This window comes from Myotis yumanensis, unplaced genomic scaffold (genome assembly GCF_028538775.1).
Source record: "Myotis yumanensis isolate MYYU_CA2020_CCGP unplaced genomic scaffold, mMyoYum1.0.hap1 SCAF_2, whole genome shotgun sequence".
Classification (NCBI taxonomy): domain Eukaryota; kingdom Metazoa; phylum Chordata; class Mammalia; order Chiroptera; family Vespertilionidae; genus Myotis; species Myotis yumanensis.
In genome coordinates, this window is record NW_027223753.1 from 146746910 (window position 1) to 146772326 (window position 25417).

Sequence of the window (25417 nt, forward strand, 5' to 3'; positions counted from 1 at the left end):
TTCACGTCTCTGAACGTTCTACTGCACCCCTAACCATCACACGCCCTGCCCAACTGTCAGAGCTTCAATACTGAGAGAGTGTTCTCCCCATGATCACCGAGGGAGGCTTTGGCTAAATGCAGATTTCAAAAACATGCAGCAATCAGAGGGAAAGAGTGAATGTAAAACTTTCTGGGCTAGCCTTAAAGCCTTATATCCATCCATAATATTTTTTCCTTCTAAGACAGTGGTTCTCCACCTGTGGGTCATGACCACTTTGGCAGTCGAATGACCCTTTCACAGGGGTTGCCTAAGACCATCCTGCATATCAGATATTTACATTACGATTCATAACAGTAGCAACATTACAGTTATGAAGTAGCAACGAAAATAATTTTATGGTTGGGTCACAACATGAGGAACTGTATTTAAAGGGCCAGAAGGTTGAGAACCACTTTTCTAAGAAAAGCTATATCAAAATTCAAATAACTAACCTGCTAATGAAATTTTAGAAGATAAAAACCATCCCTCACTAATTGTAGGAGTTATCTTCTTGATAATTACATTTGGGAAAACCGTAATTGGGATAGGAGAATTAGAGAGGGAAACCACATAATAAGAATGGTTTTAAATTCATAGGGTGGGGCAAAAGTAGGTTTACAATTGTGAGAACACAAAACACAGTTTATTCTTATATTATTATTTATTGATTATTGTACTATTTTCCATAAGGACAACTGTAGACTTACTTTTGCCTCACCCTGTATTTTTTTTTAACTTTTAAAGTAAATAAATGTTTTGAAAACCACCTGCTTTCAAAACAAACCAATTTAATCACTGTAAGCATTCACTTCCATAGGAGGAACTATTTTCTTAGAACAGTTTCAATGTTCATGAAACACTACTGCTGTGTCCAGATCCAATTAGGAAGACATTTCAAAGTTTAGTCAATGGCCACACACTGTCTCTTTACAAATTCCTCACGTTAGCAGTTACAGGCTTCAAATATGTTTCCGAAGTCAGGAAGATGGACCACCAGGTCACCTTTCAAGGAAGAACTTGCTGCTCAGCTGCAAGGAAGGCGGCCAGCAAAGAGCTTCCCGCTGTCAGCTCCTCAGGCTCTGCTTTACCTGCAGAGAGCCACCTTACCTGGAGCTATGTCCTCCCCTGGCAGCCTGCCTCCAGCCATTGAGCCAAGCAGGCAACACTTTCTCCAGTGCTCCTCACCACATTGGCCAAGGCTATGTCAGGCCTAAATCAATTACACTTCTCCCTTGGCCCAATCCTGCTTTCTTCCCGCTTATACAGTAAACGTCATACACCCCAAACATTGTCTCAGTGTCCAATTCCAGAGGCCACAATGTGCAACATACATCTTTTTCATTACATTCTCTCTTGCTCCATTTACCACAAATCTCAGAAAAATGCTTGTGTATATCTATTTTCTGGAATTATCATGATACTTAAGAACATACTTTTCAGGTTCTAGATTTTAATGAAAGAAAGGAATATAACTAGATTTTCCCTGCATTATCCTACATGGTGCATAGGAGAAACAATTAGTGTTGAGAAGTTTTTTTTTTCTCCAAGAAGATCAAAATATACCTTGCCTGTAAAATTCTAAATATAAAATAGCATTTGTGCATATATGTATTCATTCAACATTTTTCAATACTGAGCACGTTCTACACACCAGGCACAGGTGAAAAAGGCTGCTACTCTGGAGGAGTTTGCATTCTAGTGGTTCAAATAGACAGTAAACAAATCAGAAAATAATACAATGCCAGGGTCTGTATAGAAAAATAAAGCAGGGTGAGGGGATAGAGAATGACTGCAGAAGCATCTATTGTTTCATAGCCACAGGTGGAGAGGATTGCGGTAATCCACACATCGCTGGGCTGGCACAGCCACATATACACTTAGTACATCAATTTCCTAGAGAGTATACATCATTCCTGTTCTAGTGAAGAATTCATCACACTCAGCTTTACTAAAATAACATTTCTGCATTGTAAGTCCACCTGCTGCATGAAACATAAAATCTTAGCTCTATGTTACTAACCTGTCCAGCAGATCTGTCTCAGAGAAAAAGCAGCCTGAGACATCATAAGCTATGGTCAGACACAGCTGTCTCAGGCAGATGGCTTTATGGGCAACATCATAAGCTTGCCATATTTTTTAAAATATGAAGGGTTTTCTGCCTCATTAGTACTTCATGGCTGATCATTCACAAACACCTGGTCAAACTTCTTCCTCTTGCGAAAATGCAACCATACATAGTCTTAATTCAAAAGGGTATACATTAGTCTGGCAGGTGTTGCACAGTGGTTGAGTGTCGAACCATGAACCAAGAATCACCAGTTCGAGTCCAGGTCAGAGAACATGCCCGGGTTGCAGGCTCTATCCATAATAGAGGGCAGGCAGGAGGCAGCCAATTAATGTTTCTATCTCTCTCCCTCTCTCTCTAAGACAAAAAAACACACAACAATAAATCTTTATTACATAATCTTTATCCAAAGGACCTAATACTTTGATAATTTGTAAAGATATGGGTAGGGGGAAAACCCTTCCTTATCTAGCTTAATTCAGGTGAAAATTTGAAATCAGGACCACTAGTGACTTTGAGTAGTGGTAGAGGCAAATTAAATTACTGTGCTTCCAATAGTGAAAACCACTTGGTCCACAGGGAATCCCAGGATAGCCTTTACAGGCCTCCAATTACATCATCAATATCCTATCTAATAAAGATAGAATGTATAAACTGACCGTCACTTCGCGACAAAGATGGCAGCACTCACAGCCAGTAAGGAGGGAATATGCAAATTGACGTGGCAAAGATGGCAGCGACCAGTCAGGACGCTTGCATCATTGCCTTGGTGATGACACAGGCTTCCGCCCTGCCCTGGCCGCTCCAGGCCTCTGGGCAGTGTGCTCTTGCTATGAGTGGGGGGAGAGGAGGGTGAAGGGAGCTACAGGAGGGCGGCAGGGCTGGAGTGAAGGTGGAAGGCAGCTCTGGCCCAGAGCAAAGGCAGAAGGCAGCCATCAGAGCAAAGGCCCGGGTCCCGAGTGCCAGAGGGAAGCTGGTGCCGGCAGCCAGGGAAAGGAAAGCCTATTCTTGCATGAATCTTCATGCATCGGGCCTCTAGTAAATAAATAATACAATTGACAGTTCCTTTTTGAGAATAACTGTGTTTGCATCTCTACTTTTGTTTTCTTCCTCATATTTTAAGAGAACTTTGTCATCATTATCTTCAACACGCACAGGAACACCAAGCACCACTGTGTCCTTGCTTAAGGCAGAAATCAAATCATACCTACTCTGTTGAAGTCTTACTATGAGGAAAAGGGGGAAAAAAACAATAGACTTGAGAGTTTGAAGAAAATGAGTTCAAACTTAGCTTTTGTAATTTATTAGCTTTTTAAAAGATGAATTGTCTTAAGGTTATAAATTTCAGTTTTTGTATCTGTAAAATGGAGATAACAACACCCAATTACCTCACAAGGTCAGTAAAAGTGTGTGTTTTGAAGTAATTTGAAAACTATAAAAGTGATCTGCAAATGTATTGTTACAACTGGAGTTTTTTTTTTTAGATTTCAATGTTAACATTATTTTGAGATAATTTTGAATTGAGTAATAAAAATATATTCATTTAGGAATTATTTATTCAGTATCTTCTGTGTTACACTATAGACAATATAAAAATGATAGCTATCCCTGTTTTCAGAAAGGGGGAAGGGAAGATGTGGTTTTGGTTTTTGCCAACACTTACTCAGCACTTTCTATGTGCCAGACATCGTAATAAATACTTTACACGAAGTATCTCTTTTAATCTTTAAAACCCCTATAAAAAAGATAATATTTTAATCCTCACTTTATAGATGAGAAAGACAGGCACAGGCAGTTTGGAAACCTGCACAAGGTCAGACACCTAGTAAGTATTAAAAATATTAGAGTCAACTCACCGGCTCAGGCAAGTTAGTTATATTCTTATGCTATGTTACATCTCAACTTGGCAGAACACACACACACACATCATTAATCATAATTGATGCTGACTAACAATACTAAGGCAGTAAATGATAAATGGAAGCGATCATCCTGGGGTGAGGTGGCCAAGGAAGTCATCACAATGAGAACTCCAAACTAGATCTAACCTTGTTTGTAAAGTTCAGATTTAAAATTACATAAAGGGCAAACAAGAATATTATTTTCTGTATGTATTTTTTGAACATGCAATAGGTTTCACCTTATCTATATATATACAAGGCTATGCGACTGTCCGACCAGTAGCTTTGACACACAATGACCACCAGGGGGCAGACGCTCAATGCAGGAGCTGCTGAGCTGCCGTGACGTGGCAGCTATAGTTCTCCGGTGATGCACCCTGGAACCAGAGAGGAGGGAACTCGATTCCGGGGGGTGCGTCACCTGACAACCACCCTCTCATAATCTGGGACCCCTTGGGGGATGTCAGAGAGCTGGTTTCGGCCCAATCCCCACAGGCCAGGCTAAGGAACCCCGCTCACTCAACAGACGCCATTCCAGCCATGGTGCTGCCCCAGGTGTAGCCAGGTGCAGCTGGCCTGGGAAGAATGGCAGGAGGTTGGCTCCAGGGCGTGTCTGGCCTGTCTCACCCAGTCCTGCCCCACCAGCCACCTTCTAATTACTAGTAATATCCTTTCAATGTGCACAAATCCATGCACCGGGGCACTAGTTTAAATATAATATACATATAGGAAAATATAAAAATCCCATATTAACTTGTGAAATATCTCATTCATAGGTTTTCTTTTATAGACTGGATTTACTTCCTAATTGAAATAGAGCAAAAACTGACTTACAGCAATGTCTATGTATCTATATACCAATCTTAATATAATCCATTTCATTTTAAAGAATTACCATTTAATTGCCATTTTCCTATTATCAAGCCCATTCAACACTTCAACACTGGTCCATTATTAAGAAAAAGAACTTGAAATCAAATAATATATGTTTCCATAATAAAAAAATGACAAAAGGCAAATAAATTATTTTCAATGTACAAAGAAGCGCTGTGTTGCTTTTCCATAGTATAGACAGCAGGCTTCTGGCCCTACTTGCACCACTGGATTTTTATACAGTGGGGCCTTGACTTACGAGTTTAATTCGTTCCGAGACCGAGCTCGTTAAGGAGCTCGTTAACTCAAATTACTAGGTCAACTCAATGCAAAAAATCGGCTGAGAGAGAGCTGGTATCTCAAAAAACTCGTTAGTCGGGACACTAGTAAGTCAAGGCCCCACTGTATTTGCTATTGCATTTTATATAGAGAATAACAATTTTCAGATCTACTTTTCAAATGAAAAGCCGGCTTGAGGGTTATATAAGGCCTGAGAAATCATTTGGTCTGGCCCTGCCAAGTCATGAGTGGTGAGCTAATTAAATGTTTGATCAAATATAGCAGGCTAATTTTTAAGTTGATAATTTTATATGGCCCTCAAATTATGTTATAAATATCCAAATGGCCCTTAGCAGAAAAAAGGTTTCAGACGCCTAAACAATGGCCAACAATGGTTTCTACTTGTTTCAATTCCCAGCAGAAAAAGTATACATATTGCTTGTTTGTCCTGTGTATATACCATGCAACTTACCAAGCGATAGGTCTGAGCTTTTAAAACATTGAGGTCAATAAAGTTTTCTTCATTATCTGTCTCTTCTTCCTTAGGAAAACAAAGAGTTTTAAAAGTTAATAATTATAAAGTTACAATTTAAAAATATATTTCCAACTTCCACATACATATTAAACCCTATATATAGACTAATGCAGGAAAAGGTATTTAAAAGCCTAGTAATGTGTGTAAAGTTATTATCAGCTCATCTGTTTTTTGAGGTTTTGATGGTGCCATTTAAAATGGGCAGAAAATAGTGCAGTAAAGGCCTGGGGAGGGAAACATCTGTAATAATTTCAATAATAAAGATAAATTTCTTTTTAAATATATTTTATTGATTTTTTACAGAGAGGAAGGGAGAGGGATAGAGAATTAGAAACATCGATGAGAGAGAAACATCGATCAGCTGCCTCTTGCACACCCCCTACTGGGGATGTGCCCGCAACCAAGGTACATGTCCTTGACCGGAATCGAACCTGGGACCCTTCAGTCCGCAGGCCGACGCTCTATCCACCGAGCCAAACCAGTCAGGGCAGCAGGCTAATTTTTAAGTTGATAATTTTGTATGGCACTTGAATGATGTTATAAATATCCAAATGGCCCTTGGTAGAAAAAAGGTTCCCCACCCTGACCTAAAAGGATAGTTCAGGTAGATTCCAAGCTGGTCCTGATCCCTGGGCCAATTGCTATGAAAGGTGAGGTCAGAAGTGGCCATTTGAGAGGTAATCCTTTCCCAAATATAAAGTAAATACTGAATCTGAGCAGATTCTATAAACATGTATAAGGACAAAACATTAACTCCCTTTTCTCTTCAAATGTCTTTGTAGTGACAAGTGACATACTGGGTGAAACAAATTTAACAAGAATATCCCAAGCTTAAGAATATGGTAATAAAGCCAATGAAGCTTGGTCCTCAAGTCTTACAAAGAAAAAAAAAAGGGTGTTGTTCAGTGGGCACTTCCACATGCAGCTATACAAAAGCAGCATGGAAGATTTCAAAGATAATCCTTATCTGCAAGAATTGAAAAGTATGTAAGACAGTTCTCTAAAGGTAGTTCTGAGACCAGCAGCGTCAGCATGACATGGGAGCTTGTAAGAATGCAAATTCTAAGGCTCCATCCTCGATCTGCTCAGAATCTCTGGGGGCAGGGCCACTAAAGTTAGATGTGAGAACTATGCTAATAATCTTTGGGGAACTGGAAAGCTCTTAGTAAAATATAAAACAAAAGTTTCCATACACTCAAGTAACATTTACATTTTTAGGGAGGGGGGGCAGTGGGGCTTGGAGGTGTAGATAAAACTGATCTGTTTACATCTTAAATCCTAAGCATATATGCAGATGCACACTTTTGAAAAGTAGCTCAGTCTATTCTGTGTTTGCACTGATGGTCTTTTTAACAAGGAGAGTAAATGATTGAAATGCCAATGACTCAGCGCCCATGGAAGAAGAGACCAAGTTTATGTTTTTGCAGTAACCTAATCAGTACAGTTTACATAGGCAATCAATAAATACTTGTTGAATTTTACCGGATTGAGCACTAATAGGTAAAAAACTTTAATAGTAGGTACTAGGGAAAGAAGACTCACGTTACTAAACATTATTAAGGGAGCATTCAAAGGGAATTCGAATATAAACAGAAAACATAGCTTTAAAATAAATTGAGGATTCTAATCTCAGTAATTTAGAAGCCACTCACCATTTCCTATCATTTCTTTGCCCAATATGAACCCTCCTAATTCTCTTACTGCCAGTTACTAAGGATATGATTATACACAGCAGGTGAGAATATTCTACTGTGACCAATACTTACTTTATTTTTTAACAGTTATCAATGTGCCCTATCATGATTTGGACAGGCTAGAACTAAAGGTTTCTAGTTTCTAGATGATTATAGCAGAACTTTATTCTGTCAGAAATTATCTTTACCATCCATCCTTAAGCCACCCCAAGAACTCTGGAGACAAAATGAAGTAATATCTAACCACCCAAAGGCCTTTTTTTTTTTTTTTTAATTCTCACCTGAGAATATATTTTTCACTAATTGGAGAGAGAGAGGAAGGGAGAAAGAGAAACATTGATTGGTTGCCTCCCATACACACCCCGGCCTGGGATTGAATCCACATCCTGGGTATGTGCCCTGACCTGGAATCAAACCCGAGACCCTTGGGTGCACGGGTCAACTGAACCACATCAGCCAGGGCCCACAGGCTTTTTAGTGATGATGCAGTTCTCCTTAGCCAGAGGATTGGGAGAGGTAAGAAGACCCCTTAAAATAATATGACAGTAAGGAAGGAAAGAAAAATAACTTCAAGAGACATGACTAAGAGAACTAAGAGCTTCAGAGGAAAGCCTTGAGTATGGTCTTATGACTGTAGAAGGTCTTTACCTCACAGTTGGGCTGCTTTCTAGTTTGTTTCTCTAATTTACATGCCTAATAATGCTGCTTTGAACTTTGAAGGGTTCTCAGAAAAAAAACCTATCATTTTTGAAAGTTACACAGCAATGTGCTGACAGATGATTTTGTGGTCCAATATTTAATGAACACCTACCATGCACCAGGTACTGCACAATAAATTAGAGATGCAAAAAAGAAAAGAAAAGAAAAGAAAAAAAGCACAAAATTGTTTCTGCCCTCATGGGGTTATTTTTCGGATGAGTACATTTTGTTAGTTTGTTTTAATCCTCACTCGAGGATATATTTTTATCATTATTATTGATTTTTGAGATTTTTGAGAGAGGAAGGGGGACAGCGGAAGAGAGAAACACCAATGTGAGAGAGAAACATCAACATTGATCAGTTTCCTCCTGCATGCATCCCAACCAGGGATCAAATAGAAACCAAAATATGTGCCTTGACCGGGAATCAAACCTGCGACCTCTTGGTATATGGAGATGATCCAACCAACTAAGCCACCTGGCCAGGGCTGATGAGTATGTTTTTATACTTTTTTTCTGAACACTTATAGCAGTTTCAAGTTATACATCTTTAAAGCTAAATGTTGATGCACTAGGACCAGGTATCTGTCAATAAGCTAATAACTAATAAACAGTTATTAAGAAGACAAGATGATGGGGGGTCAGGATGAGCTAGAAGAGCTCAATGGGGGAAAAGGAGGACATATGTAATACTTTCAACAATAAAGATTTAAAAGAAAAGAAAACAAGATGAGAAATATACCTGAGTAAAATAAATGAAGTGAACAACTGGGAATATGTGAACTCTTAAATTTTTCTAAATCTGAATGAAAAGATCTATTACAGAAAGAATAAAGTCTAAACCATAAACATGCCTCAAATGATAAGGACTTGGCCTAGCTCCCCAGTTCATCTTAAGCCACTCTTCCCCCACCCCTCATTCAGGAGATCTGGCCACAAGTTTTCTCTTAGTTCCTTGATCAGGATAAATTCCTTCCTGCCTCAGAGCTTTTGTACATGCAGTACCACTAGAGTCTTGCCCAGTGCCTGCCACATAAAAGGTGCTCAATAAATACATGTAGAATGAATGAATACATTTTTACCTTAACTTTTAAAATAAAGAATTCTTGTGAAGAAAAAAAAATCTTTTAAATTGGTTAGTTTTACAATGGTCTTTTTCCTTCTATAAAACATGTTAAATATTCTGAAAATACAAAACAGAGAAAGTAAAATTATTACTCATAATCCTTCTACTCATATATAACTAATGTTAACATATTGATATTATTTGTCTTTATTTGCACATTTTTCATAGCTGAGTTTATATATAATATCATGCCCATATAAGTAACATTTCTTTGTGAACAATTTTTTTCAACTCAATAGTGTTTATTTATTTAGAAAATGTATATTCAGCTTGTGAAATAGCCACACAGTGAAGAAGTATTTAATTTCACATGACTTTTAAACCCAGCAATTTGACAATATGTACCTAGTGGTTTTATAGTTGACACTAGAGGCCCAGTGCATGAATTCATGCACGGGTGAGATCCGGCTGGCCCACCCCAATGGGGGCCCATCGGGCCAGGCCAGGAGGGGGAAGGGGCAGCGGGTGGTTGACCAGCCAGCCCCGCCCCTGATTGAGGTGTTGAGGGCCGATCAGGGGCAGGGCTGGCCGGGGGGAGGGGCCTCAGGCGGTTGGTGTTGGAGGCCAATCAGGGGCCGGGCCAGCCAGGGGTGGGGCTGATTGGGCCTGGATCAGGCTGGTTGGCTGCCGCAGTGCACTTCATAGCCACAGGCCATTCTGGTCATTTCACCGTTCCAGTCGCTGGGCTTTTATATATATCTATAGATAGATAGATAGATAGATAGATAGATAGATAGATAGATAGATACAATAATACAGTAGGCCCTCGGGTTACAGCAGACATCCGTTCCTACCGTAACACGATTTTCACCGTAAGTTGGAACCCACCTACATAAGCACCTACATCACTCACATGGAGCACATACACAGCAGTAATGAAGTGAAACAGTAAAAAAAAATTTTAAAAGAAAGATAATAATTCCTGACCTTTACTTGTGGTAAATAAATAAATAAATGGGAGATGGTGATGTAACCACAAAACTACGTACGTCAAGTCCGACGTAACCTGAGGACTCTCTGTATACTAGTTTCAGGTGTACAACATAGTGATTCAACATTTACATACCTTAGGAAGAGATCACCATAGTAAGTCTAGGAATCATCTGTCACTATACATAGTTATGATATTATTAACTATACTAGAGACTGGTGCACAAAAATTCATGCACTCGGCAGGGGAGGGGTCTCTCAGCCCAGCCTGCACTCTCTCTCAGTCCGGGGGCCCTTGGGGGATGTCCACCTGCCAGCTTAGGCCCGTTCCCCGGGGGATCGGGCCTAAGTTGGCAATCAGACATCCCTCTGGCAGCCCAGGAGCCCTGAGGGGATGTCCAACAGCTAAAATTTTAGCCATTAGTCAGACATCCTTAGCACTGCCATGGAGGCTGAAGACAATCCCACCACTGCTGCTGCGCTGGCCAGGAATGGGCCAGCTTCTGGCTAAGCGGTGCTCCCCCTGTGGAATCACACTGACCACCAGGGGGCAGCTCCTGCATTGAGTATCTGCCCCCTGGTGGTCAGTGTGCGTCATAGAGATTAGTCATTCCCAGTCGTTTCACTGTTAGGGTCAATTTGCATATTACCCTTTTATTATATAGGATTCCCTATGCAGTGATGGCAAACCTTTTGAGCTGGGTTTTGAAAAACCCTAACTTAACTCTGGTGCCGTGTCACATATAGAAATTTTTTGATATTTGCAATCATAGTAAAACAAAGACTTATATTTTTGACATTTATTTTATATATTTAAATGCCATTTAACAAAGAAAAATCAACCAAAAAAATGAGTTCGAGTGTCACCTCTGACACACATGTCATAGGTTCGCCATCACTGCCCTATGCTGTATAATACATCCTTATAACTTATTTTATAACTGGAAGTTTACACTTCTTACAAACAAGTGTTAAAATTTTAGCCTGACCAGTGTGCTCAGTGGTTGAGCTTCAACCTATGAACTAGGAGGTCATTGTTTGATTTCCAGTGGGGCATGCGGGAGGCAGTTGACCAATGATTCTCTCTCATCATTGATGTTTTTCTCTCTCTCTCCCTCTCCCTTCCTCTCTGAAATCCATAAAAATATATATTTAAAAATTTTTTCATGGAGACATTATATTCTACTATTTAGATATAACCTAAGATCTTTAATGTTTATTTCCAGCACTTGATAAAACAATGCAGTGACTAATATCTTTGTATCATAAACTAGCTAAATAAATTACTTTAACCTTAAATATATACTTCTATATATTAACTAGAGGCCCGGTGCACGAATTTGTGCATGGTTGGGGTTCCTCGGCCTCGCCGGCGATTGGGGCTGATTGGGGCCGCAGGAGGCTGGCCAGGAGGAGGGGCTGTGGGAGGTTGGCCAGTGGCCCCCAGCGGGGTCATCAGGCTGGCTAGCAGGGGGAGGGGAACCATGGGAGGTTGGCCAGCTGGGGGAAAGGACCATGGGAGGTTGGCTGTAGGAGTGCACTGACCACCAGGGGGCAGCTCCTGTGTTGAGCATCTGCCCCCTGGTGTTCAGTGCGCGTCATAGCGACCAGTCGATCAGTCGTTCAGTCACAAGGGCTTTTACATATATATAGAGATTTTTACAATCACCTGGAAAATTCAACTGGTTTATGAGAATAAAATACACTGGCATTTTAATTTTATATCTTATCTATACTTCCTAAAAACCAGGGTTAATCCAACTCTGATTTTAAGAGCCCTTTGCTTCTATCATTTTATTAGTCTAGTCTGTTGTAAAGACTTGATCATTTAGTTTCACACTATGGATAGAATATTGACTGGGAAAAAGCCCAGAATGCTGCCAATAATTTAAATAATGTTGGTATTTACGAGTATTTTTTAAATTTCCTGCATTTAAAATTTTAAAGTTTTAATATTAGTATTTATCCTTATTTTAGAAGCATAATGAAGTTTCTGAGAAATGAATGGTGTTCTTATGAAGAATGTATTAATCTTAAATTCTATTGTTCTGTTTTAAATTATTTATTATTTATGACCTATTTAAGATCATGAATACTTGTGAAGAGTGTTTGCTCATATAACTAGGGGTCTACTATTTATTTCCTGTCTATAATTTAGGAACCTCTGTTAAAATCCAGATCTCAGTCAGTAGAGAACATGAGCATTAATTTAACCAAAGGTCTAAACAACTGAACATGGTACTGTATAAGCTTCTTGTCTCTCGAAAAATGAAATAAAATATATGTCAGAAAATGGAATCCTGGGAGAATTAAAAGAAGAAAAAAGAATTCAAAGGTGAAAATGAACAATAAGTTCAGTAACACTCATACCACAAATTCTTCATCCATTTTATTTAATGTTAATTCTGCATCATCTTCTGGAACAGTTTCTTCTTCTAATTCTTCCACTGGGTATGTTGGTCTAAAATAATAAAGCTACTATGAGTTGAGAATTGAAAACAAACATTCTAGCAGGACAAAAAGGTGTATACAGTGTGAATATTAAGGATCTCCTCTACAACAGATTTTGTCCATTTCCACCCCACTTAAAAAATCACTGTTAAATGATTCATGTATTCTTCCTGAAACTTTCTATGTAAAGATGCAAAATACTTATCTCCAAATTTAAAGAATAAATTTACACAAATAGGCTAATACCATGCATATTGTTACCCAATGTACTTTCTTCATTTAAGTACCTATACATACATCTCTCCCTGTCTCTATTATCTGCATGTATTCCACTTAACAGCAGTACCATAATATTAACTTCACTGACAACCTATGGCTGAACATTGGGGTTGTTTCCAGTTTTCTAACTAGACAATATTACCAAGGTCACCACTGTATATTTTTCATTGTCTACATCATCAGAATAAATTGGACACGTAGAATGGCTAGATCAACAACTTTGTACATTTTATTGTTTTGATAAATATTGCCAAAATCTATTGCTATAATGTTGCACTTCCAACAACAGTGACTCCATTTCCATATGTTCACCAATGTGGTAAACAAACTTTAATATTTGCCAATCATTTAAGTGAAAATATCTCATTCTTATTTTAATTGTATTTTTTTACATTGAAGTGGTTGAATACCTTTTAATGTTTTAATTGATTATCTGTGTTTCTTTTTCAGGGAAAGGCCTATTTATGTCCTTTGACCTTTTATATATGAAGAAAATTAATGCATAGCCTAAACTGTATTAAAAATGTTTTCCTAGTTTATTATATACTAGAGGCCCTGTTCACAAAAACTCGTGCACTGGGGGGGGGGGGGGGGGGGGGGGGGGGGGATGGGGAGTCCCTCAGCCCAGCCTGTACCCTCTCGCAGGCCAGGACCCCTTGTGGGGTTGTCCACCTTCCCGCTTAGGCCCACTCCCTGGGGGATTGGCCTAAGCTGACAGTCAGACATCCCTCTGGCAGCCTGGGAGCCCTCGGGGGATATCCAACTGCAGCTTAGACCCAAGAGGAGCAGGCCTAAGCCACAGTCAGACATCCTTAGCACTGTGGAGGGGGCGGACGAGGTTCCTACCACCGCCACTGAGCTCGCAGCCATCAGCCCAGCTTGTGGCTGAGCAGAGCTCCCCCTGTGGGAGCACACTGACCACTAAGTGGCAGCTCCTGTGTTGAGCATCTGCCCCCTGGTGGTCAGTGCACATCATAGCGACTGGCCGTTTCCAGTCGTTCCTCTGTTAGGGTCAATTTGCACATTACCCTTTTATTATCCTACTAGAGGCCCAGTGCATGAAATTCGTGCAGGGCGGGGGGGAGGTAGAAGTGGGGGGGATCCCTCAGCCTGGCCTGCACCCTCTCCAATCTGGGACATCCCTCTTGAAATCCACTGGCTGCTGGCTCCTAACCACTCGCTTGTCTGCCTAATCGCCCCTAACTGCCTCTGCCTTGGCCTCCGCCACCATGGCTTTGTCCAGAAGGACATCTGGAAGAATTCTGGTCTAATTAGCATATTACCCTTTTATTAGTATAGGTATAATAAAGAGGTAATATGAAAATTAACCCTCACACCCTCAAAAGATGGCTGCCTAGCACCAGGCCAGCAGGAGGGTTAGTGAGGGATGACCAAACGACTGAACAAGCAGGCTGCATGGGGCAACCAGGCCAACAGGGGGGGCAGTAAGAGGCAACCAGGCTGGTGGGAGGGGCAGTTAGGGGTGACCAGGCCAGCAGGGGAGGGGGCACAGTTGGGGGCGACCAGGCTGGCAGGAGGGGCAGTTGGGGGTGATTAGGCTGGCAGGGGGCCAGTGAGGGGCAACTAGGGTGGCAGGGGGCCAGCTGGGGGCGACCTGGCTGGCAGTGGGGGGGCAATTAGGGGCAACCAGGCCAGCAGGCAGGTGAGCAATTAGGAGCCAGTGGTCCAGGATTGTGAGAAGGATGTCCTTAGGGATCGGGCCTAAACCGGCAGTCGGATATCCCCCAAGGGGTCCCGAATTGGAGAGGGTGCAGGCTGGGCTGAGGGGATTCCCCCCGTGAATTTCGTGCACTGGGCCTCTAGTATAGGATAATCATGGCTATTTACAACTGTTTCAATTCTTATTACATTGACTTTGCAACCTTTTTGTACATGGATCCTAGCTTTAAAATCACACAACACATGCCACAACCCTTTGGTCTTTTAGTAGTACCATTTATAGTTTCATTTTTCATATTTACATCTTTGATCGATCTGAAATTTATTTCTGTAGAATAAGAAGAGCTCCACCTTTATTCTTTTTTTTTAAATATAGAGGGAGAGGGAGAGAGAGAAACATCAATAATGAGGGAGAATCACTGATCGGCTGCTTCCCACTCACCCCTAACTGGGGATTGAGCCCACAACCTGGGATGTGCCCTTGACTGGAATTGAACCCGGGACACTTCAGTCCGTAGACCAACACTCTATCCACTGAGCCAAACCAGCTAGAGCTCCAGCTTTATTCTTATTTCCAAAATCTAATCAGTAGTCCTAACATTAAGTATTGGACAATTATTTCTCCATCAAGATTAACAACATGTATTCCCATATTAAAAATACTGGAAACTTATTTTAAAATAAGTTCATACCTGAACAGGTTAACAAAATATAAAAATCAACATTTAATATTAAGAAAGGAAACTACTGAAAACCAAATCAATCTTCTAAAAAAATTAATTTCCTATTTTTTTATAGAAATCTCATAAGCAATATTCTTGTAGGATTTATTTTGGTATATTTAGATACATAAAATAATCATCTATAAATATGTAACTTCTACATAATTTACATATTACATAGCTGATATATTCTCTACTTCCTATTTTCAATATTTATATTTATATATATATATATATATATATATATTCCAAATCACAATACATGGCCATGAATAAGATATGTCCAAAAGCAAAGGAAGTACAAAATTAAACTGTGGATGAGAAATCAATAGCTTCTGTTGAATTTAGAATACATTGGGCAATAGATTTAATAATTTTTTTAAATGTTAAATGCAGCAAGACAACTTACAACTTCTTGGATTCTAATAAAGAAGTAATGTGCCCTGGCTAGGTGCTCAGTTGGTTGGAGCATCATCCTGTACACCAAAAGGTTGCAGGTTTGATTTCCAGTCAGGGCATATACCTAGGTTGTAGGTTCGACCCCCAGTTGGGGCACATAAGAGAGGTAACCAATTGACGTTTCTCTTTCATATCAATGTTTCTCTCCCTCCCTTCCTCTCTCTCTAAAAATCAATGGAAATATATCCTTGGGTGAGAATACAAAAAAACTAATGTGGATCATGTAGTCATTCTTTATGCTGTACTATGTGGTAATGTTTGGGCTGAGAATTGAAACAGCCATTTTTTAGTAAATAAATGAATATCAGTAATTTCATATGCTTCAACCAGATGATAAACCAAGTCGAGTAAGTTTTTAAAAGTATCTATTAATGAGAATAGATTATCTACCTGAAAGAATGTAATTGAATACACATTAAACTGTTAACAGGAAACAAAATATACACCTTTCTGCAGAAGTTAATTCTAATCAAAATCACTGTTTGCTCATGTTTTACCTGAATAATGCCTTCCACAATTTCTACCTATGAATAATCTCAATCTTCATCAGAATAAATTTATATTTACTAGTTATAACCATATAAATTGACAGTTTTAGAATATTTTATTTTTTCATCCATTTGTTGAGCATCTATAATATACCAAGCACTATGCTACCAGCCATAGAGTACACATGAATACTATCTGATAACTACAATAATAGATATATAAACAAAACACTCTCAGGTCAGAGAAAGAAGCAATGAACAATGTCTAAGAAGAGTATCAGTTGGCTTCTTCAGTATTATTCTTGCCTAGTCACGTTAAGCTAAGATAAAAAAATCCCATTTAAAGTACTATGTTGATTTCCATTTTTTTCTTAAATCTGCAGCTATCAGTTATCTGTATACATATACCATGTTTGGTTATAGAAATAAATATATGCAAATGACTTCTAAAAAATTTCCTAAATTGTCCTAGCTGGGTGGTTCAGCTGGTTAGAGTGCCATCCCATACACCAGAAGGTTGCAGGTTTGATTCCTGGCCAAAGCACATACCTAGGTTGGGGGTTTGATCCCCAGTCAGGGCTAGTACGGGATGTTTCCCTCTCACATGGATGTTTTTTTCTCTCTCCCTCCCTCCCTCTCTCTTTCTCTCAAATCAATAAAAAACATATCCTTGGGTGAGGATTAAAAAAACACCTAAATTGACAAAGATAAACAATTAACAGTTATACCTTTAATAATTATACTGTATATTTGAACAGGGGAGGGATACAATAATATCAGAATTGGCTTTGAAGACACCAGATATTCCAATTTTTGTCTATACTGATTTTTCTAATCACCCATGGCATTTTCAGTTTAGAACTGTTTAGAGGAAATACTTCTTACCTGTTCTATTAAATAACTATGTACCCTTATTGGAAAAAGCTATACACATAAAACTATGATTGCCAGGTTGGTTAATATTTACCTTTTCCAGGTGAAACCAATGTATTTTAATGCTTCTTCAGCTAAACAGTCAAGAACATAGCATACATGCTCTCCATAACCTGACTTTAATTTTGAAGGAGGAAAATCTGCAGATCTCCCCTGAAATACAAAAGATAAACAAGATATTACTTGTTATTTATATCCCAAATGTCAAAATATTTTAAGCAAAGTACTGCTGAATAAATTAATCATTTCTCTATTTTACAAATATGATTAAAAATAACTATAATTACATTGTTTCTTAAAAATCCATCTCTATAGCCATTCGTGCATAAAACACTAAAGAAAAATGAAGACTTTTTATTGTCAAAGTATCAAGTTAAAAGGCAATAAGATCTCATCACGGCAGAACAAACCATTGATATTGTTAGGGTAAAAACCAGTACAACTACTAGCTTGGTATCATATCATCAAACAACCATATGCAGGACAGAGTGATTCACTTGTCAAAAACACATAACATGTTTGACAAAAATTCTTATTGCCTATCCCCAGAAAAAATTAGAAGTGAAGAGTACCCAAGAAAAGTCAGAAACGGAAAGTACAACTGATATCATGGTCTATTAAATCAAAGTTCTCTTTCAACATAGTGTTTCAGCTTTCTAGTTGTGGTTTTTAAAATCATTTTTAAGGAGAATTAAGTATGCACAAATTTATCTCTGAGACATATCAAGATTAAGAAAAATATTATTACTTTGGGCTATAAAGGGTATATACTGAGCATTTTTAGAAGTGGCAAAGACAGATAGTTTTCACAGAGTTCATCTAAAAGGCTAGCATTTATGTTGTTGAATTATCAATATTAAAATTCATAACTTGAGAGCATGCAGAAAGAAGAGAGTTGTTTACACTTACAAATGATCGAAGCTCAGATAATATGTTAGATATTGTTGCATTAGGGTCATCATATTCCTGAGGCTGTTCAAAGTGGCGTCCTGCTTTGTTAATCAACCAAGCAGCAAGAGTGCAAAACATGTAGAACTGTTCACCAGGGTTGGTAGGCAGTGCAAAATAGTGTCTGTTCAAAACAAGAGGGGAGGGTGGAATATGAAATGTAGCAAAATCTATAATAACTAAAGAGTGGAGTCCAAAATTGCCAAAAGACTTTTTTTTTTCCAAATGGCTTTAAAATCAAAAGACACTCTGAAGTTTCTAGGAATCCACAGTACTCACATTAAAGTTTTTAATCAACAGGATTAGGATAATAACTACTGTCCAAAAAAATATTGGATCAAATACCTTACACCAGAAAATGCAGGGCATGTTATAAAACATAGCATATAGAACGTTTGCCAAAATAATTTATGTCAGGAATAATTAATGAGAGTACTTACTGAAAATGGTAATTTGAAATTAAGAGAATCTCAGAATTTTAAAACAAGACCTTAATGATTATTCACTATGCATTTTTACATTTTTTACAATGTCACTGATAACTTTACTTACTGTTTCTACTCTATCAGCTCCATTCAACATTTGTTCTCATCTTGGCTGCATATTTGAGTCATCCAAGAAACTCCTCAAACTGTTGCTACCTGACCACAACAGTTCTTTTCTCATGAATTAAATCAGGACTTCTGGGAGGGAAGCCCCAATATTGGTATACTTCAAAACCTTCCTAGATAGATCTAAGATATAGCCAGGATTAAGAACCACTGAATATCACATCCCCAGTCTAAGAAACATTTGTTGACTTTTGCCACATCATCTAGCCAACTAAAAACAGTACTATGAGGATCAGTATGATTTATATCTAAACATGTTAGGTATAAAACTTGCTGGCAAAAATATTCAATTCAGTTTAATTAAAGACCTTATTTTGCTTTTTTATGTGTAGCTATTACCATTATGTTTCTAATTGTATTGATAGCTATCTTTCATAAGAATCAGGGGTCTACTTCATGTTTCCCAATTTTTTTCCTGCAGGATAAGTATAAATGTTCTGGAAGATAGCAGAAAGTTGTGAAGAAATAAAGGTGATAAAATCTGTGCAGGTCACCCCATGAAGTCCTGGCAGGGACACGTTTACAATCCTTTTTGAAGCACCTACTGGTAACAACTCATCTTTTTCTTATTGACTGATAATTCCAGAAAAGAGGAATGGATTCTGACACATTCTGTTGACCTATGGCAGTGGTTCTTAAACTTTAGCACCCTCAGAATCACTTGGAAGACTTGTCAAAACACAGACTTGTAGGTGCCACCCCTAGAATTTCTGATACAGGAGACCCCAGAAGGGGCCTGTGGGATTGCATTTCTAATAAATTCCCAGGTGATGCTGCTGCCGCTGCTGCTGCCCTGAAGACCACATGTTGAGAATCATTAAACCAAGATATCTCCATGCAAATCCATGATTCAAAGTACCACAGGGCACTCCGGAGGAAATAGCACAGAGGTTATATCAAGAAGAACCTTAAGGCCATCTTCTTTTAGTTTAAAAAATATACTAGAGAAAATATGCATTTTTTAGCATAAAATGTTGTTGTTTGTATTATCCTGATCAATTCATTTATGTAACAACTCCCAATTCTACAATTTCTACCACGGATCAAACAATACTACCTTTCCCTAACTTTTCTCCTATTATGGACAGACTTGGCAATATGGACAGTTTACCTAAAGCCTGCACATCTTATCATTCAAGTTATTGAAAGAGAGCAGGGAATGAGATCAAAACTGTTAAGGGAAACGATGTGACCCTACCTATGGCCTTTAAGAGAAAGTACTATTGATTTTTAACCTAAATTGTCTATTATACAATAAACAAATGTACTAATGTGAAGGAAAAGCTATAAAACTTATTTATCTGTCAATTGCTAAGCTACATCGATGGGAGGACAAAGTGCTAGCTGCCCATTATCCTCAGCAACCAAGGGCACTGGCTTCAGGATCTGATGAGCTTTTCCCCACCAGAACGACAGAACTTTAGGTTCTATGACAAAGAGACAATTCCAGCCGTTGCCATTTCATTTGTCTTTCCAGTTCTCAGTTTCTGAGAGTACTGTTATTGCAAAGGCAGCAGTCCTTTCGACCACAACAATTAGTCAACAAGTTCACTAAACTGCATATAAAGTGCTCAGCAAGGTCCTGGGTACCCATGGTTACCGGCAGTAGGGGCAGGTTCTTCTAGAGGAAAACAAAAATGAGAGATACATCTAAGACGATAACGGCATTCATCTTTGGGAATGAGATTACGGGTGATTTTGGTATTTTTCTACAAATTTACTTGTGTTTTTCTGAGTTCTCTACAATGTATTTTATTACTTTTATAACCAGAAAAAAAAAAGTTTGTTATTTTGTGGAGGTGCGTTTGTGCTTTAAAGACCAGGCAAGCTGTCTCCCAATCCTTTCTGCTGTTTCAAAACTTTATTCTTTCTACTAAAAAGCAAGTCAAAACTCCGTGAGTTCCACGGCGGCCCTCCGTCGGCAAGTTTGGGGTGAAGTGCCCCTTCTAGGAGAGGAAGATGGAGGCAAGTGCTTCCTAACCCGCGCTAGGCGCTCCCCAAAAGGCCGGAGGAGGGAGGCACCTTCCCAGGCGGCACCCAGGTGCCAGGGACGAGGGCACCCACCTGGAAGGGGGCTTCAGGTTATTCTTCCGGAGGAGTTCCTCCTCATAGCGGAGCAACTTCAGCTTCTCCACCAGGTCCTCCATCACCACGAACATGTGGTAGGCCGCGCCGGGCCCCCGCTCCACGACCGCCTCCCCAGCCCCTTCGCCATGGGACCGAGACACCGCATCCTCTAAACCCGACGGCGTGACCACTGCCGCGGCGGCCGCCATCGCACCACAGACAGAAGGAGCCCAGCGTGGGCTCCAGCACACAGATTTCCGCGGCCTGCGCTGCCGCCGCCAGGACTGCCGCGACCCGTTACTAGGCGACCGCCAAGCAACCCGTCCCCCGGGAAACTAGACTCCGCCTCCTTCCCGCCCACATCGCTTCCAAATGTTCTCCAACCGGAGCGGGCTTTCTGGATTACGTCACGCAAGGCCCGCCCCTTCCCCTGCCTCGGCGGAGGAAGTGGCTCGGAGGCGGCCCCGCCCCTCGTGGGGGCGTGGCGTCCGGCGACCCACGTTGTGCCACGCCTCCTCCTGCTGCTGCTGGAAAGCGGAGGCGGATCGGCTGGCGTTTCTGCTGGGCTTTCCCGCCGGCCCATGGTTGGCTTGGGGTTGGTTAGACCTGGTGGTTACCAATGGCAGCTGAGCGGGCGTCTGAGTCCAGGGGTAGCAGCTTAAAAGCTTAAAGAACAAGGAAGGCTAGCAGTATTGGAGGCTGTGCTAGCCCACTGTTTTCTTCTTTATGTTTCTTCTCAACGTTGAAAGTTTTCACAGTTGTAAAGATAGTCCATATCCTGATGCTTCCCTTTACCACACAGCAACTTTCCAAAGGAGGGTCTTTCTTTTTCCCCCTTAAACTTAGCCTTTCATTAGGGAGTGCTGTGTTTGATTTCACAGTGTATTACAGGACTAGACGTATTACCATCCCCGGCTAGTATTACTCCAGGGCTAGGAAAGGGGCTGTTGGTTGGGAGGCGGTGGGGGAAAAGAATGGCACAGGATGAGCAAAAAAGGAGCCATTCGGAAGGATTTGTTCTACCTCAGAAACAAGAATTATAAACTCACATCCTTCTGCTCCTAACCTGTTTCAAGCCCATTACAAGGCAGTATAACGTTTTGTCGTTCCTTGTTAAAATAGAGGGGATAATCTTGAAAGGAATGTATTTCCCTTCGCTATAGCTCTAAATGTGGCTAAAGACAGTATTATTACTGTACAGTGGGGCCTTGACTTACGAGTTTAATTCGTTCCGAGACCGAGCTCGTTAACTCAAATTACTGTAAACTCAATGCAAAAAATCAGCGGAGAGACAGCTGGTATCTCAAAAAACTCGTTAGTTGGGACACTCGTAAGTCAAGGCCCCACTGTACTTGGCAGCTACTGACCTAGAAAATACAAGATAGGGGACAAATCTCACCACACTTTTACAGTTCTCAAAGAAATCCTGTGTATCAAGAAATTTTCCCAACAGCTACATAAAAAACGAGGTAAGTAGTAGATGCTTGGAGGTTTCCTGGGAGAAGAAAACTTACGGCAAGAAGTTGAGTATGTGTTTGTGTTTATAATGTGGTTTTTGAAGGATCTCTGATCTCCTATATCTGCTACTAGGGAATACAGAAGAGTCACAGTTTTGGACGTAGCCGAAGTTTGAAATTTATCTGTAATATCTCTTGGGTTCTGTTAGAAAAAAATGGGCAGATGAGCACTTTTCATTTTAATATCAGACCCTAGACCAGTGGTTCTCAACCTTGGCTACACATTAGAATCACCTGGGAATCTTTTTAAAATCCTGATTTCTGGGCCTCATCCTCTGGAAGTTCTGTTTCTTTGTTACTAATGTTGTGGCCCCACCCCATCACAAAGAAACAGAATTTCTGGAGGATGAGTCCCAGGAATCAGGATTTTAAAAAGATTCCCAGGTGATTCTAATGTGCAGCCAAGGTTGAGAACCACTACACTAGACCTACCTTGTTTCTGATACTAATAAAGGTATCAAAGTGAAAAATCAGAAAGGCAAATACCTTTCTATTCATGAAAGGAAATACATAATATAACTACTTTGTGTAGAAAACAACGCAAAGGGGAAGGCCATCGAGAATTACTTTTTAAATAAATGACATTGTTTATTTGCCTACTACAAGTCATTAACCAGCTGCTTTTAATAAAGATGAGTGGGAAAATTGGATTTGACTGCACCCCCTTGCCGAATTGGTCTTTTTCTTTGCCTCCTTAAAATGGTGTTTCTTCCCCATACATCCCCACTCCAACCACCACATTGTGGCACACCTGTTACTTTCAGAGTACGAGATGATGTACAACTTTTTATGATTGAAAAAGATTTTAAGTTCTAAATCATGCTTTAAAATGACTCTCAAAAAGGTGTTGGACTTGACAGGTTAATTGGTTACACACAGGGAGATGCTGCCTACATAAGACGTTCTGACATTTCAGAAATTATATAAAGCACTCAGGATGAAATAGTCAAGCATTGTCTTTTGGCTGAGAGGAATCCTCCAACAACATGTACTTTGTCTTGGGGGGTGGGGGAAGGGACAACTCTCCCACAACCTAGCCATTCCATTCCCAGGTACACTAGTGATGTAACGTGTCTTGAAAGCAGTATGAAGAACTATTTCCCCCCTTAATTGCTGTAAAGAAGAAGAAAAAGACTAAAATATAAAGTGTCCTCCAGTAGCTGTGGCACAGAAATAATGAAGGAAAATCCAACTGTTCAGCATTGCATTTCCCACAGAAAGAACACTGAAATGTCATTTCATTTTTATAAGGCCCCAGGAATTACTTTTGCTGAATCTTTGTTCATAAGTCCATAATCGGTAATACTTTAAGAGGTCTTTTCCCTGATGGAAGTAGTTTTCTTCACATGTGTAAGAATGCATACCCAAATTCTCTTCCATCTGTCTCAGCCTCTTGGAAGCTTTAGGGTACATTTTGTTAGTATTTTTGCAGGATGAGCTCATACGTTGACTAAGGACAGTGGTTCTCAACCTTCCTAATACCGCGACCCTTTAATACAGTTCCCCATGTTGTGGTGACCCCCAACCATAAAATTACTTTCGTTGCTACTTCATAACTGTAATTTTGCTACTGTTATGAATCATAATGTAAATATCTGATATGCAGGATGTATTTTCATTGTTACAAATTGAACATAATTAAAGCATAGTGATTAATCACAAAAACAATATGTAATTATATATGTGTTTTCCGATGGTCTTAGGCGACCCCTGTGAAAGGGTCGTTCGACCCCCAAAGGGGTCTCGACCCACAGGTTGAGAACCACTGACTAAGGAGATAGATAAGAGCTTGAAGAGCATGGAATATTGAGACATGTTCACACTTCTTTTCAAGAATCTTGAGAGAGCTTTACCCCTTCATCTATGTGTTGACCACAATTAGAGCCTGGCTTCTGATTTTGATTTTGACCTCTTGCAAACTGTCTGTGAAATAATTGGAAGTAATTTTTAAGGCCCTTATGATCTTTCTGTGATTGGGCCAATCTCTGAAAACTGAACAGCATCCCAATGAAAGGTGATTTAAGTTAAAGGGCTTTCCCTGATTGATGCTGAGCAAGGCTGAGGAGGAAAAGGAAGCAGGTTCAAAGACGGAGGACAGCTTCCCAGTTGCATCTCCAAATATAAGAACAAGTCCTCAGAGAAGACTGGGCAGGCTTAACGAGCAAAGCTGCTTTTTGTTATAAATGACTTAGTACCATTCAGTCGGTATGTTAAAAACTTAGAAAACCACTAATTGAATAAAACTTCCTTAACCTAATAAAAAGTATTTGCCAAAAATATAGAAAAAAAAAGGCATATTTAAATGCGAAGCATAGAAGCAATGCCTTGTAAAGCCACAAACAAGACAAAGGCATGCACTCTTTGAAATGGAACTAGACATCAGAGCCAGTACACTGAGACACAAATTAATAGTAAGTATTGCAGAAAAAACTATCATGTGATAAGATTAAGTAAAAATCCAAGAGAATCTATAGACAAGTGCTTAAGATACCTCAGCAACTGTGCCATATATGAGATCCAAATTATAGAAAAGTCACTGGGAAAACAAAAACAAACCAAATATAGCACCTAGTAATAAGTCTATCATCATTAGAGAGAAATTGTTAAACTTTCCTGAAAGTCATGGAAAAACCTAAATAGGGATACAATGTTCATGAATGAGAAAAATCAGTTATATTTATCCAATCTATAAACTCAGTACAATTTCAACTAAAATTCCAAGAGGGCTGATACTGAAATTCATACATAAAAGTAAATTTAAAGAAGGCTGAGGAAGGAATCACGATATTAATAAGTTTCCTAATAAAAGTGTAATTTAAAATGACATCAAAGGAATAAGTAGAAAATAGTCTGGAAATAGGTAAAAGCTTATTTTAAAATTAAGTATACAACAAAGTTGGTGTTATCGATTAGTAGAGAAAGATGAACTACTCAATAAATGCTATTGAAGCTATGGACTATTCATGTGGAAACCAAATTATATCTCTAAATGCCAGCCCAGAAATTCCAGATGGATTAAAGACATAAATCTGAAATACTGGTAGGATGTGTAGATGGAGACAAAGTAGAGTATCTTAAACCTCAATGTAGGGAAGGATTTCTTGGAGGAAAGAAGGAACAAATTTTAAAGAAAAGAGAAA

At 39.5% G+C, this 25417-nt stretch overlaps 1 protein-coding gene across 2 annotated transcripts in view; it reads right to left on the minus strand.

The window, feature by feature from the left end:
- IFT57 (intraflagellar transport 57) overlaps positions 1 to 21058 on the minus strand; it is a 67731-nt gene extending 46673 nt beyond the window's left edge. For both annotated transcript variants that reach the window (XM_070406147.1, XM_070406146.1), the window contains exons 1-5: positions 20758 to 21058; positions 18044 to 18206; positions 17169 to 17287; positions 12493 to 12583; positions 5612 to 5680 (exon numbers count right to left, since the gene is read on the minus strand). In XM_070406147.1, the coding sequence (XP_070262248.1) occupies positions 5612 to 5680; positions 12493 to 12583; positions 17169 to 17287; positions 18044 to 18206; positions 20758 to 20969 (654 nt within the window). In that variant the 5' untranslated portion in view covers positions 20970 to 21058. The remainder of the gene's footprint in view (positions 1 to 5611; positions 5681 to 12492; positions 12584 to 17168; positions 17288 to 18043; positions 18207 to 20757) is intronic.
- Between the last annotated feature and the right edge of the window lie 4359 nt (positions 21059 to 25417).